General features: G+C 31.8%; 1 protein-coding gene across 1 annotated transcript in view; it reads left to right on the forward strand.

The window, feature by feature from the left end:
* The first annotated feature begins 246 nt into the window (after positions 1 to 246).
* The window catches only part of LOC108745171 (DNA replication ATP-dependent helicase/nuclease DNA2), an 18,723-nt gene continuing 3,962 nt past the window's right edge, over positions 247 to 15,007 (forward strand). The window contains exons 1-14 of the mRNA XM_018481276.1: positions 247 to 328; positions 2,858 to 3,042; positions 3,099 to 3,245; positions 4,232 to 4,476; positions 4,536 to 4,742; positions 6,166 to 6,351; positions 6,480 to 6,713; positions 8,355 to 8,653; positions 10,416 to 10,660; positions 10,915 to 11,108; positions 12,534 to 12,720; positions 13,104 to 13,331; positions 13,394 to 13,588; positions 13,724 to 13,982. Coding sequence (XP_018336778.1) covers positions 2,929 to 3,042; positions 3,099 to 3,245; positions 4,232 to 4,476; positions 4,536 to 4,742; positions 6,166 to 6,351; positions 6,480 to 6,713; positions 8,355 to 8,653; positions 10,416 to 10,660; positions 10,915 to 11,108; positions 12,534 to 12,720; positions 13,104 to 13,331; positions 13,394 to 13,588; positions 13,724 to 13,732 — 2,490 coding nt within the window. The 5' untranslated portion in view covers positions 247 to 328; positions 2,858 to 2,928 and the 3' untranslated portion in view covers positions 13,733 to 13,982. The remainder of the gene's footprint in view (positions 329 to 2,857; positions 3,043 to 3,098; positions 3,246 to 4,231; positions 4,477 to 4,535; positions 4,743 to 6,165; positions 6,352 to 6,479; positions 6,714 to 8,354; positions 8,654 to 10,415; positions 10,661 to 10,914; positions 11,109 to 12,533; positions 12,721 to 13,103; positions 13,332 to 13,393; positions 13,589 to 13,723; positions 13,983 to 15,007) is intronic.

Consider the following 15,007-nt stretch of genomic DNA (forward strand, 5'->3'; position numbering starts at 1 on the left):
TTTTTGGCGCCGCCAGATACATGTTCATAGCTTGTAAGATAAAAGTGGCTGAGGCTATGCACCAAGGGTTTAGGTCAAGTTAGGTAGGAATGGTTTCAAGTGTTATACACCATCAGCAAAAGTACCTTTCAAATTTGGACAGGTTACGGTTAGTGTAATATTTTATTGAAATGATCTTATTGCAGGACAAATTTAAAAGTAAATATTGGTAGTGAATTATACATTTCTGCCTCGTACGATAATTCCAAGTCTTGTTGGTACATCGATAATACTCAAGGATTTATTGTATATGAACCTTCCCACTTACTTTCGATCACATCTGTAGTTGGTAAGTTACTTTAACGTTCTCGTGTTTTACTGATTTAAGTAATATTTTTATATTATACTCATTACTTACTCCTTTTTATTTTATGTCGCCTATTTACCAGTACTGACGTGTCGTCGGTCACTCTACATTCCTCTCTAAAAAGTTTTAATATTTTTTGTTTCTTGTTTTAATCTATAATGATCTTAAATTAAAATCAATCTACTTAACAAATGTAGGCAATCGGAAAAATGAAATAGCATTATTACAAAATATACGAAACTAAATAGCTAAATTAGTAGTAGAAGATTCTATTAAACATGTTGTATTTTACAAAAATCTTAACAAATATTTTACCCTGCGTTGTCATTTTTACATAGTAAAAAATGTTCTCAAATTTACACTAACATATACCAAAAAACTTAGAAGAGACTTCCTCCTTTCTTTTAAAACCTCTTCTTTAGAAAACCCTTACATGAAGTTCCGTTCACACTATCTCCCATCCTCCGCTTGTCCCCTTATTCTTTTTTTGGAATTTTTAACAGCGTTGCACCCTTTTCTTTTAGCACTATCATTTCTTTGTGATCTTTTATCTCTTTATGCCATGTTCTTCTCCTAAAACATGCCTTAAACTCTCATCTATATTTCTGCTGCTCTTCTAATCAGTATTTATTTTCATTACATTCATTCCCCATTCTATTGCTATAATTTTAGTATCTACCATCATCATCATAAGGTCATCAGTCCTAAGACTGGTTGGACACGTACCTCGACTCTTTCCTATCCTGAGCTAAACTTCGCATTTCCCTAAAACTAGAACAGCCCACATCCTTAACCATTTGCGAACAGTAATCTAATCTAGGTCTACCTCTACCCCTCCTAACTCCTGTTTCTTCCTCTAATATGTCTCTGACTAGACCTTCATGCCTAAGAAGGTGTCCTACCAACCTATCTCGCCTATTTTTTATTGACTTCCACAGAGTCCTCTGTTCTCCTATTCTTTCCAATACCTCTTCATTTCTAACCTTTTCTACCCACGATATCCTCATCATCCGCCTATAACACCACATTTCGAACGCTTCTAACCTTTTCTTTTCCGCCGCTCCCACTGTCCATGTTTCGCACCCGTACAACGCCGTGCTCCAAACATACACCTTTAACAACCTTTTTCGAATTTCTAATTTAACCGTTCGCGAGCATAGAAGTGACTTCTTTTTATTAAAGGCGACACGACCCTGCGCTATCCTCTGCTTTATATCCCTACTACTCCTTCCATCCTCACTTATCTGACTTCCTAGGTATCTAAAATCAGCCACTTCTTCTAATTTTTCGTCTCCTATCTTTTAGTATCTATAAGGTGTGTTAATTTATTATAATAATAATAATACTCAGTTTGGTTTCTCTGTAAAACAAAAGAAACAACAATTAAAGTTTATTATTATCACTCCTTTGTATTACTTAATTAACACTCTTAATACTCAAAAATCTATTGATTAATTCACTGATGTAATGTGTACCTCTTTCTTAGTTATTCTGTATACTGATTTTTCTCTTGTCGTATTATTCTCCAATCCTCAAAATCTGCTAGTAATCTTATATGTTGTTTTATCTAGCTGGCATTAATTAAAGGGCGCGCGCAATACATGGAGCGCGGCAAAAAAAAATGATGAAGAAAGTACTTTCTTTACATCTGTATTACCTCTTAAATACTCCGGTTGTAAGTCTCCTTCTCGTCTTCCCAAAGTTATTCGTTTATCCTTTCAGCATATTTCGACTTTTGTGTTTTTAATAAGTCCTCCTCTGTTAACAGCCCAAATCCCAATGTTCAAACCGAAATACTTTTCGGTAACAAAATTAGCACCTTCAAGGACTGAAAAGAACTTCTCGAACAACGCAATGTCATCTGCTTATGCTGTTGACCTTCTTTCCCACTAAAATTTCACTCTCCTTAATTTTACTCGTTGTTTCTCTCAAATTGCTGTCTAGTCTAAGTAGCTACATTAAACAACTATTTTAAGTAAACTTTCATGCTAACATAATTGATTATATTTACAAATACAAATTAATATAAAATTTAAAATTAACAGATCTTGTAATAAAAAATGACTCTAATTAGCTCTTCATGGCTGAGAAGATGTCCTACCAACTTATCTCGCTTATTTATTATTGATTTCCATAGCGTCTTCTGTTTTCCTTCGCTGTCTACATTTTGCACCCGTACAGAGCCGTATTCCAGACATATAGATACAACAATCTTTTTGGAATTTCTAAAGTAACAATTCGCGAGCGTAAAAGTGAGTTCTTTTTTAAAGGCGACTCTACCCTTGCGCTATCCTCTGTTTTATACCTTTACAGTTGACTTCAAGGATATTGACAGTCAGTGACTTCTAATTTTTCGTCCCCTATCTTTATGTATATTTACTCTTTCCCTACTTTTTCTTCTCTGACATAATATTTTTGTTTTATTTACTTTCATACCATACATTTAATTGAAATTTCTTCTTATTTAATTTTAAAATATTTCAGTTTTATACCTTGCAAAATCTATTTTAGGTGCTCTTTTTTGTAAACGGAGGGCAGTCTTAACAGAATGGTTTCGTGGTTTTGAACCACCGAACAAGTTCATGGTATTAGGAACATTCATTCACGAACTTCTGCAGTCAGCTTTAAGAAACAATTTTTTTGAATTGAATGAAATTAAAAGTCTCGCGCAAAGGAAGATGAATTCTCGTGAAATGGTACGTTGATCCAACTTTATTGTAATGAGTAAAAAATGAGTGGTAGCAATTTTTAGATTTATCAATTGTATTCGAGTTCTGTGAAGCCAGAAGATTTTGTTGAAGAAATTTCGGAGTACAACTTACGGGTGTATAATTTTATAAACCGTTACATTCAAAAGCAAGACAGTAAGGACCAAATTGTTACGAATAGTTTTAATTCAGTAAGAAAACTTTAGTTTTGTCTTTTGACGTTTTTTTATGAAATTTATTTAATTAAAATGAATATTAAATTTTCATTTCATAATAACCAAAAATATGAGGTAATTTGAAAAATGAGCACATTCGCAATGTTTCCATAATAAAATGATTGTAGTTAAAAAAGATACATTGTGTCAAATGAACCTCTAATTTTTCATAAAAATGACCATAAACAGAGAAGAGAGACTAGTATAGAAGTCCAATTCAAATGCAGGACTAAAACGTGAGTAAGAAATTCTAAATAGAAACAGGAGATGGCGTTGCTATGAAAATGAGCGCCTCAACGCTGTATTGAGTCGGAGCAAAGAGTGAACGCAGTAATGGCAGGGGTAAATAGTAGAAGTGGTGGGATCATAGAACGCATAAGTCTTTTTACTTTGCTGTTGTAAGCCAAGTTTGTAAAGAAAAAAAAATAAACGGTTGATTTTTCCGAAGCGACAACTACCGGTCGGATGACAGAAGCTTCGAGATTTACCGACATGTTATCCGAAACGAAGTCCGGATTATTAACCCAGCATTGGACTTCTATACTAGTCTCTCTTCTCTGCCATAAATCATAAATAATTCAATATAGACGTCAACGGCTACATATATGGGATGAGTGACCAAACAATGGGTTATTTCAAAAATGAAGCAATATAAAGAATATTCCATTAAAGAAAAAATAAGTTTTGTTCGAGATAAAAATGTATAATAACACCCTATATATCCAGAAATAATTTTTGGTCTATCAGTCCGTATAGCTTTGTATTTAACTTTTTCTTTCCAATTCTAATAATAGCCGAGCTATTTTACTTGAACGCGTTGTTGAACCATTCTGTATGTGTTTAGTTTTTAAAATTCGTGTTTTATTTGTTCAAGATTATGAAATGAATTTTCAACGTGATTATTACATTTTTACAAAATTAACATTCTTTATAAACTTAACACTTTTATATATATTTTAAAGAAAGATAATTGGAATGGACAAATAGATAATGTTAAAGATATAGAAGAAAACATATGGTGTCCACAACTTGGTCTTAAAGGTAAAATAGATGTTACATGTGAAAGTAAATCCAAAATCATGCCCCTCGAGTTAAAAACTGGACGCGCATCCGTTTCCTTAGAGCACAGAGGGCAGATTATGTTGTATATAATGATGTTGGCCAAATTGGGTTATGATGTTTCGACCGGCCTTCTTTTATATTTAAAGTAAATATCTCCGTATTTCCTAATAAAAAAATATAAGAATTTTTATTTTCTTTTTTTAGAGAAGAAGTACTTCGAGAAATACCAGTTACAAACAACGAAAAAAGGGATCTTATTACTTTAAGGAATGAATTGGCTTATTATTTAACGAAGACAAGAAAAGAAGGAAATCTATCACAACAAGTACTAAGTAATATTCCTGAGCCCATTAATCATCACAGTGCATGCGCTAACTGCCCTTACAACATTTTATGTTGCACCTATTTAAAGTATGTATATTTAAAACCGACTAAGTGCTAATCGAACTCTCGAAGCTAGAAAAGAAATTAAAAAACAAATTCTTTCATATTGTACACTCCTTAAAACAAATTTATTTATCCTTCATGGAAGAATTTCTAATTAATTTGATGTTTTTTTGGTAATATTTCACTCCAAGAACTCCGATATATTATATCATCATCATAACGTCGTCAGTCCTAACACTGGTTGGACACGTACCTCCACTCTTTCCTATCCTGAGCTAAACTACGCAATTCCCTAAAACTAGAACAACCCACATCCTTAACTATTTGCGAACAGTAATCTAACCTAGGTCTACCTCTACCCCTCCTAACATCCGTTTTTGCCTCTAATATGTATCTGACTAGACCCTTATGCCTGAGAAGGTGTCCTACTAACCTATCTCGCCTATGCATGCATGAATTAACTCCTAACTCCTGTTTCTGCCTCTAATATTTCTCTGACTAGACCTTCATGCCTGAGAGTCCTCTGTTCTCCTATTCTTTCTAATATCTCTTCATTTCTAACCTTTTCTACCCACGTTATCCTCATCATTCGCCTATAACACCACATTTCGAAGGCTGCTAACCTTTTCTTTTCGGATATACATATTTAAATTTCTAGAAATTTCACTATAATCACGATCAAACCCACTCCCTGCACAACCCATATTATTATTTTCATGATAAACGATTGAAGTTTAAGAAAATAATTCAGTTGGTTGGTTAGTTGGCCTGTGTTCTGTGTTCTGTCGGAGCTGTCTGCGACGCGCTGATGAGATCCAAAAAGATCAAAATCGCGATCCGCGCCTGGCAGTTTCGACAGAATACAGACCACTTCGAATTATTTTATTCGATTATGTTAACGTGCCTATCACGTTGAGGTTAGCCACGTCGGGATTCGTTTCAGCAAGTAGATATCCACACAAGTGGACCTTGTTGGAGCATACGCAATCCTAAAATGTAACATCGTACTACAGATGGCGTTTACCGCGCCATTTGTGGTATTTTCTAAGATTGAAGTTTAACGATTGATTACAAAAATTATCAAAGTTCGTCATGAAAATAGCAATCAATTCTCATTCTCGTAAGATCTGATATCCCAATGGGCAGCCATTAATACAGACATGAAACGTTCTTGAAAATAATATAATGGAGCATTTGTTCTCATTATACATTTAATTCCAACCGATTTTGTTTATATCAATAAAAAAATTATACCAAGATTACTCTGTACCTTCATACAGTTCTCATCAGAATCAATTTGCATAAATAATTTTAGGTCAACATTTGTAATAAAAATAGCAAATAAAATTAGTATTTTTTTATAGAATTTCATTCAAGTGGTATTAATAATAATATTACTTTATAACTGGAAAAGTTAACATAATTTATGTGCTATTTTCTCTTTTAGGCATGAAAATAAAAATTTGCAGAATTATAAACACTTAAAAGAAGTTCAGTCCTCAGTGTTAGCTCATTTAAAACCAGTTCACATCGATTATTTCGTCAAATGGACTTACTTACTTGATGTGGAAGCAGAAAATTCAAAATATACCAAAAGCTTAAAAGACATTTATACTATCCCACCTATAGAAAGGTTGGTTGTGTTTTATTTTTCTTTTAAAATAATTATAAAAATAGTTACATGCATAGCGATAAAACTGTTTGATGTTTGTAACTGTTAGTTGAAATTTAAAGCTTGTTTAATGCACTGCTGTATTGTAGAGAAAAAAAAGGTTGCTGTATAATTAATTTGAAGATAAGAGAAATGAACTACGATGGTGATCACTTGTACAGTACAACTTTTGAAAAAGTTGAGATACAAAAAAATACAAATTTTTATTTATCGGGAATCGGAGAAGGTAATTATATCGTTGTCAGCATCGATTCCAGACCGGCAGTTGCTGCAGGATTTGTTTCTTATGTTGGTAAAACTGATATTACTGTTTCTTTGGACAGGTAAGTTAATATTTTGAAATTTTTTGCATTGTCCATTATCTCTCTTTAAAAAACTTGTTTTAGTTTTTTATAATACAAATATAATAAAACCCAAGGAAGTTATAGGAAGTTTATTATACCACAAAAATTATTTCGGCATACAATGCCTTCCTCAAATGGAGAAATAACCTAAACTTACACTACGTAGCCACTAATCAGCTTAAATACTAAACAAAATGTTTGTTTAAATTTAAGTTTAAGTTTAAATTACTTACCAACCCGGAGAAGGTATTGTATACCAAAATAATTTTTATCGTGTAATAAACTTCTTGTAACTTCTCTACTGTGTTATATTATTTTTATATTATAGAGTCACATTACTTAGAGACTTCATCAATTCCGTTTTTATAATATGTTGAAAAGACAATGCTGTGATAGCAGTACATATTACCAATCCTAGGAAATAATGAACTTGCGTCATTGTAGGCGGAGCCAAGAAAAAGTGGTAATTCATACGCTCTTAGGTACTAGCACAGAACGAAGTTCCTTACATTGATTCTTTAATTCTGAATGTCATTTAAAATAAAAGTTGTATATTAACTTCCGAGTCTACAGGGAAGTTATTGTAATGGGTCTGATCATAAAAATCATAGTTTTCAGTACATTTCAAAATTTGAAAGTGAAAATAGCATAATTTCGAGAAAAAGTATGTGTGTATACGTACGTACGTGGTGATTGATATCGCGCCAACGTAAGTGTCGATCGAAGCGTATTAACGACAATATGGTCTGAGAAGAATTATTAAACATTTGGTAGAGTCGTTTTTTTGTTTTAACAAAAAGACTGAAAATTAGTAAATTTAGTAGATTTATCTGAACTAATTGGTCTTAATATAACTCGATATTTAAATCGAAATATACTGAGCATTTAATAAATCGAAATTAACCAAGTTTTGGGTTATGCAAGTTAAGTTCAGCTTTTTTAAGTTCGGATAGTTGTGGTTCTACCGAAAAATTTAAAATCATTAGTTTAAATAAAAAATGATTCCGAAAAACAATTGTTAAACGATGTATGTTATTCATAATTGTTTAGCATATTTAACAAATGAGCGGTATTTCTAAACCAGTCCTTATAGCTGCAAACCCCGTACATTCGCCTACCCTACATATATAAATACCCGTGTATTTATCTTTTCAAATTGCTTGAATGTGGTAATCATAGTCGAAATTATAATAGCAAGTTGTCGTCAAATAAGTTATTTTTAACAAAAAGTGTTGTTTATTTATGAATCAATACTTAGTGTAAATAGGCAACATTACCGGATATTAATATATAAAGCACTTTAAAAAGCTTTTTAATAGCGGTTAACATTTAATAATATAGAAACATTGGTGTGAAATTAATTGGTAGTTTAGTGGTCTGGATAGTGGTGCGTAAAGCCAAGGCTAACGGGAACAATTTTTCCTCATTAATGTAAGGTAGTTTGTAGTGGGTGGAAATTGAATTAATTCCACATTAATGTTTGAATATTGTTAAACATTACCGCGTTCGATTATACGTACGTATTTTATTTAATACACTATCATGCCACTATGATTACTAAAGTGACTATTAGTTTAATTTTTGTAATTTGTACGTCTATTTCTTTTTTTTTTTTTTTAGAGATTTAAATAAGATATATCCACACAAAACTTTCCACTTGGACACCTATGAATCTTCCTTCTCAGAATCTTTCAGTAAAACCAGTTTAACTATTATTCTCGAAGATAGCAGTACGGCGACTAAATTGCGAGAATTTATTGTAGAAAAGAAAGCTCCCACTTTTCAGACAAAACTTTCGAAAAAAGTAATCATTAAAGGAACACCTATTCTTCGCAACTTAAACAAACTTCAACAAAGAGCTGTTCTAAAAGCCCTCTCTGCTGACAATTTTCTTTTAATTCAGGGAATGCCTGGTTCCGGTAAGTTCATCACCTAATAATGTTCATTCGTATATGTAACAGAAATCGGCCACTGATCCTCGCTGTTGATATCTACTGAAGAGATCAGATATATACAGGGTGTAATAGAAATAAGTTCGGAGCTTTGGAGGGTGTAAACTAGATGCAATAAAAAATCGTATGATAAGTTCAGCAGCGTAATTAAGACACAAAAATATTTTTAAGACCGTTACAATAATTCACAATCTGAAGCGGGTCCTGTTAGTAATGTATGTAGGTGTTTCCGAATAGTGTAATGTAATAAAAACTGCAGCTACAGTGACGGCAAATGTGAACATTGCCGATTATCGAATGTCTAAGATAAACATAAACAATTTAGTACTACATGTAATGTTTACACTGAATAAATGATTACACGCAGTACTATGTAAATGTAAGAACACAAAACAAAGAAAAAAATTGTGCGTGTCAGTTCCGGCGCCTGACCAGAGTTAACTCCTAAAAAAAAAACGATTATCTTCAAATATATACAATAGGTAAGGGAAATAAATTAATCTATAGATTGATTTATTAAAATATATTAGATAAATTATATTACATTAAAAATAATAAAATACTGATCACTTATTGATTTTAATAGCTATCTTTAAAATAATAATGTAAATATTGCACTAATATATAAGACTTCAGTAATTAAATATATACTGAAGTATTCATAAAAATATATTCACTATAATATACTTATTCTCTTGAGTGTACAAATACTTTGTCCCCTTCTATACACTACATTTAAGATACAGATGTTTCAAGTCCCACAATGATTTCCACATATTTAGAAACAGAAAGAAAGAGGGTAAATGTGTAATTGGCGTTCAGGAGCGGGGAGCGCTATGAGATGCGCGAATATGTTGCGTAGAGAAAACCATAACGGCTTCACTATCTGTTAACACTTGATTTTACTATCCATACCTTACACCTCTATATGAAACGATTACAAAACAATAGTCGGTAAATGAGCACAATCTGGATAATTAGCTTTTTTTTTAAGGCAAATTTCTATATAATACGTATAGGTAAAAAAAGGTTGTTAATACAGTCAAAAGACGTAAGCTAGAATATCTGAGATACATTAAGAAGTATGAACTTTTACACTTAATAACCCAGGAAAAACATGGTAGCTATAAGTAGAAGAAAAAAATCTCACGGTTGCCAAACCTGAGAGAGTGATTCAAATGCACTTCTAACCGACTACGAAGATGTGTATTCGATTTTTTAATATGAAATACTACAGTTGCAGATGGTATTTGATATTAATCACCTTCCTTGCGTGGAGCAACTTTGATTGATGATTTATCCATTACGTGCCGATAAAAACTATCAAGCTCGAAAAATGGCGATATCTGGTGATGTGGAAAAATTGTTTACCAAGAACTTACTGTTTTTTAATTTTTCACATCTAAATTAACTCATTTTTCGCAGAATTAATCGAAAAATTATCCTATATTCTGTCTACATCCTGCAATGAATAGGAGAAGGAAATCTGTAATAATTAATAAATAAGCAATAGCTATCTGGCACATATGCCGTAATTACGTCAAACATTGTCTGCGGAAATCTTTATATCGAACTTAGTCTTTTAGCGTCAAAACCGTTACTCCAACGGAATCTTTTCTCTGCATACCCTCATATATTTTTGATTTTTTTTCACCTTCCCATTTTCATGCTTGTTATTAGCCAGCTTTAGTTAAAGTGGAAATCGTTAACTATTAATTTTTTTTTGTAGGTAAAACAGCAACCATAGTAGCTTTAGTACACCTCATGATAGAATTGGGAAAAACAGTTTTAATTACAAGTCATACACATTCTGCTGTAGATAACGTTTGTGTTCGACTGATAGAAAAAAGACTGAAATTATTGAGATTAGGTTCAGAGAGCAGAATACATCCAAAACTTCGCCCTTATTCAGAAAACTCATTAACCAAAGATTGTAAAACTGTTGAACAGCTTGAAGAAATTTACAACAGTGCGGTGAGTTTCTTTCAGACACTGCCGTAGGAAACGCAAAACTTAAGCCCAGTACCCTTTAAGTTTCTAGTTTTATTTCTATAGATAAAATTATTTATTGGTCTCATTTATACAATCGTAATTATTATTTTGATACACCATATCATATTACCTTCAATACGTTTGCTTCTTCCACTAGCCATCTTTTGTAATAAAACTAATTATATTGTGATGTATTATTTACAAAATTTATAAAATGATAATCGGATATATTACAGAACATTGTTGCTGTGACTTGCCTTGGATCGAGTCATCCACTTCTCACTAAAAGAATATTTGATATTTGTATTATAGATGAAAGTACTCAAATATTGCAATGTTCAGCTTTTCGTCCCCTAAATGCTTGTGAAAAATTTGTACTTGTTGGAGATCCTCATCAACTACCGCCTGTTATTAAAAGTAAAATAGCATTGTGAGTATTTTTAAAACAATTATTAATTTTACAAGAAAATAACGCAGGTGTAATTGAAAGAATAAAAGAAGGTTGTGATCTTTTGAAGTTAAGCTCAAGGTGGGCTATAAATTCTTTTGTTTTTCAAAAAATACTACAACAAAAATTAAGAAAAACATTTACGAAGATGTAGTTTGTAGTTTGCTTTATTTAAGCATTAAGTTATTTTTTAAATTCTTCACATTTATTATTTAAATATTTCCTTTTTAAACCCAAAATGTCATTTTTTTCAATCATCTCTCCTACTCTTTTCTTGATTATATTGGTATTTATATAATAACTATGACCGTTATACCTCTATAATTTTTGACATTATTCTCTCCATTCCTTTTACATTTTTATGCATGGTATCTTTTTCTCCTCTTCTTCTACCTCCCTTTATCATGTATTCTTTTACAGTCAACTCCTCTCTTCCTTCTAACACTCCTTTAAAATGAATGTACCACTGTTCATCCGCTTTAATTCTACTTATACTTTGCTTTTTCTATATAAATTCACTATTTTCTAAAATTCTTCGTCCAACTTGTCATTACATTCTTCCTTACTCTTTGTAATCTGGTTCCTGTATTCCCACCTCATTCTATCATCTCATTCATTCATTCACTCTCATTATTTTTTCTGTATTTTTCAATACCTCCCACTATCCATTTAATAACAACCTTATTCGCTTATGTCTCTGAACTATCATGCATTTCATTGTTCCATTCAATTGCTATTGGTAAAAGGTCTCTGATCCTTCAAATCTACCAATTTCTTCCCAAGCGTCCCCATCAGTCATACCGTAGTCTATTACCGTTTTTCCTCTCCATAAAAAAGTATATTCCCCCTTTTTTACCCCCTTCAATAATATCATTTAATATCGCCAGCCAATTCCGTGTTCCCCGTTCCCCATTATATGAATTCCTCCCCTTCCTATCAACATATTCATCCCTTGAATTTCTTATATGAAATTTATCCTCCCTTACTGCACATACTCCTTTCTCAATTCTTATATTAAAATCTCCAACTAACATTATGTTATAATTCTTAATAATTTCAACTTGTTTTTCTATATAATATATATTTTTCTATTTATTTAAATATACAAAAAATTACCCACTTTATCTTACATATCAAACCTCTTATCATTATTAATTCATTATTAACTTCCGTTATCTCAAGTTTGAGATGTTTTTTTGTTCCCACCAACAAACCTCTTTTAGCTCTGCCTTTTTCCAGCTCTTGTAGCATTAGCAAACGCCCAATTATAAGTATTATCTAAATTACTCTTTATGCGCTCTATATATTTATACTCAACCCAAGTTTCGCATAAATATATTATCTCATAGTTCTTTTAATAACCCAAAAAACTATTATCCTTATTATTAACCCCCGTTACATTTTTAGAGAAAATGGTCTTTCCGAAAGTCTATTTGATTGTCTGCAACAGCCAGAAAATCTAGTTAAACTTACGTGTAATTATCGAATGAACAAACGACTCACAGAAGTTGCAAATATACTAACTTACAACGGCGAACTTGAGGTTGCAAATGACGATGTAGGCAATGGAACTTTGCAATTACCAAAATTTGAAGTAAGAATTTTTGTGTTGTAAACTGATCAAAAACTAAATTATTCGATGTTACTTTTATTTAATTAAGTATGCATTGATCAAATGACTGTAGCTTTACGGTGGGTTTTTGTAAAGAAACGCGATTTTTTTATTTGTTTGTAGTCATTAACTTATATAAAGCGTCATATAAATGTATTCAGAAGTTTTTATAACGTGAAATTAATGCCTGAATAATTTATATTAAACAGCAGAAATGCAATCATCATTCATTTCATTGGAAAAACGAATGTTTAATTATTTACAATAGAATTATTTTATTCTGGAACATTGACTAGCAGTACTAGTTTTTAATTGTTCATTTATTCATATGTTCGTATACATCTCATTCTAAATTAATTTTTTAGGACTGCATAAGTTACTACAAAAGTCAGGATTGGCTAATTGAAACATTAAACAATTCCATAACGTCATCCTTTCAAGTATTAGATACTGGACCAACTTGGAAATTAAAACAAGATGCTGCATGGTATAAAAACTTGTCCACCCCAGTATTTGAAAACAACGAAGTGATGAATCATGTCAATTCTTGCGAAATTTCTATTGTAGTTGTGATTGTAAGAGCACTTTTAAAGGTAATACTTAATCCGTAATAAAGATAGAACATTGTGATTAAAAAAAAATATATTGCGAGCAGGCTGGACTTGCGGCTTGCGATATAGGCATTATAGCACCTTACAACTTACAAGTAGCTACATTATCCGAAGTTTTGAAAGATATTGAAGGTATCGAAGTTAAAACTGTGGATCAATTTCAAGGGAAAGATAAAGAAATAATTATTTACTCGTGCACAAAATCGTCGGACACATCCGTACGAATGCAAATTGATAAGGTAAGTTTTTACCCCACTAGTTCTAACATACATACATACACGCATCAACGTAATTGATACTCTATTATGAGCTTAAATACTTCTAACGTCTAGCGGTGTAACCGGTGCTGTAACATAAGCTTACGGACTTTGCAGAACTATTGACATAATCTAATTTATGGACAAGAATCCAGCTAGACCGTCAGTTTTTGTACCATCATGACAAAATGTAAGAAATTCACAAGCTCCCCCCCCCCCCCATTTTTGTCTCAAAACATAGTACGTACAATTTTCCAAGCTGAAAATGTTTGCTGAGTTTTACATTCCTGGAGGATGTTGAATGTCGTCATTATATGGATTGAATGGCATGTTTAAAAACTTGCTGTAGTCTTTTGATTTCGAGCTATCAACAAAAGTGAGCTTTTATTACATATCCATACTTTTTTCTTCTATTTATTGTTTTTATTAGGATGCCACGTCAGAATTGTTATTACTTTGAATATAGCATAGTAACGTGTCATATTTTTCGTAGGAGATTTTATAGATTTAAGGGTATTCAGTAGCACAACGAAAGTTTCTCAGGGGTACGCAGGGTAAGGGGAATCTGAAGAAGAAGGCGGAGATATGGTCGGAATTATTCGCAACTAGTCGCTCTATTTCGCAAGTTTTATCAATCCCATCATAAGTACACATGCGTACATCATTCTCCGTTTGCTTTCTGACAGAGAGGATCTCGTGTAAACATGCATGCGTCAATGTTAATGACATACATTTTATTAAAAAAAAAAGTACTTTAGTGATAGCGATACCAGATAGGTATTGTTCAAATGAATAATTTTACAAACGAAATGTTCTTTTACAGCATACTCATTTCAGTGATACTATCAATCCCATCATAAGTACACATGCGTATATCATTCTCCGTTTGCTTTCTGACAGAGAGGATCTCGTGTAAACATGCATGCGTCAATGTTAATGACATACATTTTCTTAAAAAAAAGTACTTTTGCGAGAGCGATACCAGATAGGTATTGTTCAAATGAATAATTTTACGAACGAAATGACCTTTTACAGCATACTCATTTCAGTGGTACTAGAAATATTAATTTAAAAAATCTTGATTATGAATGAACAAAATTTAACATTCGCCTCGTCATATCTTTTGAAATTGAATGAACACTTTCAAATAGGTAAATTGTCATTATTGTAAGTTATTTATTAGTTTTTTAAATAGTATTACAAATTATTCATATATAACGATTTTCTCCTTTGTTTATTTAGTAAACAGTATTAATAACAAAAAAATTGCCGTGTTTAAATAATTTTTTAAAAAGAAAAATTAAAAATAGTTACGTAATAAGTCAAAAAAATTTTTTATTTAACAAGTTTTTGATTTTCCTAGTCTAAAAGTATTGAGAAAGGTGTGCAGATGAAGGATAT

The sequence above is a fragment of the Agrilus planipennis genome, unplaced genomic scaffold (genome assembly GCF_000699045.2).
Source record: "Agrilus planipennis isolate EAB-ADULT unplaced genomic scaffold, Apla_2.0 scaffold4, whole genome shotgun sequence".
Classification (NCBI taxonomy): Eukaryota; Metazoa; Arthropoda; class Insecta; order Coleoptera; family Buprestidae; genus Agrilus; species Agrilus planipennis.